This window comes from Nannospalax galili, unplaced genomic scaffold (assembly GCF_000622305.1).
Source record: "Nannospalax galili isolate Female #2095 unplaced genomic scaffold, S.galili_v1.0 scaffold1379, whole genome shotgun sequence".
Lineage (NCBI taxonomy): Eukaryota > Metazoa > Chordata > Mammalia > Rodentia > Spalacidae > Nannospalax > Nannospalax galili.
The window spans coordinates 1,806,434-1,809,386 of NW_008343573.1; the positions used below are offsets into that span (position 1 = coordinate 1,806,434).

The 2,953-nt window shown below is 37.7% G+C and overlaps 1 protein-coding gene across 1 annotated transcript in view; it reads left to right on the forward strand.

The window, feature by feature from the left end:
* The window catches only part of LOC103739398 (neuroblastoma-amplified sequence-like), a 165,653-nt gene that overhangs the window by 100,069 nt on the left and 62,631 nt on the right, over positions 1-2,953 (forward strand). The window contains exon 17 of the mRNA XM_008839774.3: positions 2,380-2,531. Within this exon, the coding sequence (XP_008837996.2) occupies positions 2,380-2,531 (152 nt within the window). The remainder of the gene's footprint in view (positions 1-2,379; positions 2,532-2,953) is intronic.

Genomic DNA, 2,953 nt, shown 5'->3' on the forward strand with positions numbered 1-2,953 from the left:
CAGCCAATTTTGAAAGAGATGTACCCTAGCTCAGACAATGTTATTTTTGAGTATGTTAAAGTTGTAATGAAATGCTTCTTCTAAAAAAAAAATGGGTAACTGGCATATATATAACCTTGCCAAATACTTCCATTTTGCTGAAATTCCACACTTGTATTCTTCCTGTTATAGATCTTCCAATTTAGTTCCTAGTGATGACTCTTATCTTGGTTCCCAGATGTATTCCAGATTGTTGTGTCCTTGTATGTCAGAGAACAAAGACACGGGAAACAATTTTTAGTCTCTTGGGTGCTAATCCTACTACTGCATGGGTGACTTTCTAAATACATCACCTGCTGAATAGTTTCTTAACATACAGCTTTTGGGTGCTACACTGGATTCATAGTCTATATGTTTTGAGCCTTGACACTTTGCAAGGAAGTAGCTGAACTCATAGTATGCTTTTAAAAGATTGGAACTTCCAATCTGATGTTTAGAAAGGAAAATACTTTTGCCTTTAGTAACCTTCTAGAAAATGATGGGAAAATTTCAAGGAAATTGTTTTGTCTAAAAGTTCATGTATATTATGAGTAATTAAATCAAAACATGATCTGAAAATGTTGCTTGTGAGAAGTTTGCACTTCACCAAGTAGAATGATTAACTCTTAATTTTGACAAAAGAATCCAGAGAAGAGAGGGCAGCAGGGCTAATGGAAGAGGAAGAAGTCGGGTGTTTGGAAATGTACAAGTTCAGACCTGTATTCACTCTCATTTTTGTGGTTTGTGACTGTGAGCTTCTGAATACATGTTACCTACTTTCTAGCCTTCTCTGGAGCGCAGTGGACAGTTTTGATCTCTGAAGGAGCTAAGAGGCATTAGGATAGACAAAGCAAGCAGCAAGCAAACCTTTTATTTTTGTGAGTGGGTTGGGGGAATATTTAACTCTGTCAAATAAATACAGGAATTCCACAAGTTCAAGTCCAGCTTGGACTATAGAATGAGTTCTGGGCCATCCAGGGTTATTGAGTAAAATCATGTTTCAAAACCAAGAAGAGGTACAAGAGAGTGTAAATAGAAGTATGCAGGTAGCTTTTGCTGTTTTGGAACTTTAAATGAGATGCCAAACTTCGTACTTTGAGTATACATAACTACCAGAATATTTCAGACAAACTTGTAGAAGCCCAGTGAAAGTTGTGTTCCATTGTAGACTCAGAGGTTATAAAGGAACATTATGTTGTGAAATTGTTCTGGACAGGAATTTGAGAGGGTTAAAAGTAGGACTTTTCCAGTCAGAAGAAAAGAAAGCATTGCCAAGAAGTTAAATGGTATGAACAGATTAAAAGACACTGCCCTGGCTCATGAGGTGAGCAACTAAATCTGTCCATTCACTATAGTACTCTCATGTCCAGGTCATTGTCTGAAGCATAGGTCTATAAGCATTTCATGGATGAATTAAGTCTGTAAGTCAGCCAGTCGGTGAAAGTCATGGTTGTGAACACTGGGAAATGTGGCTGGAAGAATGTGTTGATTTGGGTTTGGGAGGATGTTAAAAACGTGTGTCAACTTGGGTTTGTCTTTTGGGTAGTGAGAAAGTGTGGTGGATTTGTCGTAGATGGTGCATTAGCAGACTGGAGAGGGGTGTGGGAAGCCCTTCTAGGAGCAAGGGACTCCTACAGTGTTGTGCTGTTGCGTTTTGATGATTTAGACTGGAATGGAGAATGCAGATACGAATATGAAATGTGTTAAGGGACATTTGAAGAATGATGATATGATGAAATGTGTAAAGAAATAGAGGTGTGAGTCAACTCTTGAAATTTGTAACCATGAACACACTTACAGGAGGAGGACAAGTTAGGGATTTTGAATGGAGACAGAGGAAGCAGTTGAAAAGGGAGGATCAGGTCTTTTCAAAGAGTAGCATTCATGACTTCGTATGATTAAATTATCATTAAACTCTGTGGTACATCTCATGCTCAAATAAAGATGAGACCTTGATGTATTGTGTGTTAGTAATTTTGTTTTAAAGTTAAGTATGCTGAGCACTTGGGAAACACTTTGTTTTGCCTTTATGTTCTCTCCTGAACAGCCAAAATGCAAACTAAAGGCAACTCTAAAAGTTTGGAAAGATGTTTTTAATATTTTTGAAAAGAGTACTGGTACTGTAGCTTTGAGCTTCATTGTGGATTATTAGAATGAAAAAGAATACTGTTGGAATCACATATTCTATGTCCAGTTGGAATCACCATTAGCAAATTAGCTGTTTTGAGGTTGAACTTCTCAGGGATTTACCAGGGACCAAGTTCTTAAGTGACTCTAGTTCCTTATATACAGGGTTATAATTCTAGAAAGCAGCTGTCAGATTTTGTAAGATGCTATGTTTTTAATTTTCTTTTTATCTAGAGTAAAATAAAGAAGCGATCCTGGGTTCTCCATGAATGTTTGGAGAGAGTTCCTGAAAATGTGGATGCGGCGAAAGAACTGCTGCAGTATGGATTGCAAGGCACAGACCTGGAGGCTCTCGTAGCAATAGGGAAAGGAGCAGATAATGGCAGGTTGGTTGTAGAGCGTGGGAGTTTACAGCAAAGGTGACTTCCTGAAACTTTGAAACTGAGACGTTGTGCCAGGTAGACGTTAAGCCACTCTATATTGAAGCTGTTTCTCTTTAACCAGTACTTTCTGATCTTAGGCCAGAGCTATCTTTCCTTTCAGTTAAAGCAGGGCAATGATTTGATACTGAGGACATACCAGGTTCTACATGTGCTTATAAATGTTGGTGATTTCAAAGTTGGGTTGTTTTAGAACTCACAGGGTGGCTTACAAGTCAGCCTGTCCTTTTCTTACCTTTAGGTTCATGCTAATCACTTTTAGTGATTATATAGCCTCTGAAAGCACCTCATAAACTTTTAAGCATATCCAATTGCCAGTTAATAATAATAATAATAATAATAATAATAGTAATAAATAATTTGACAGG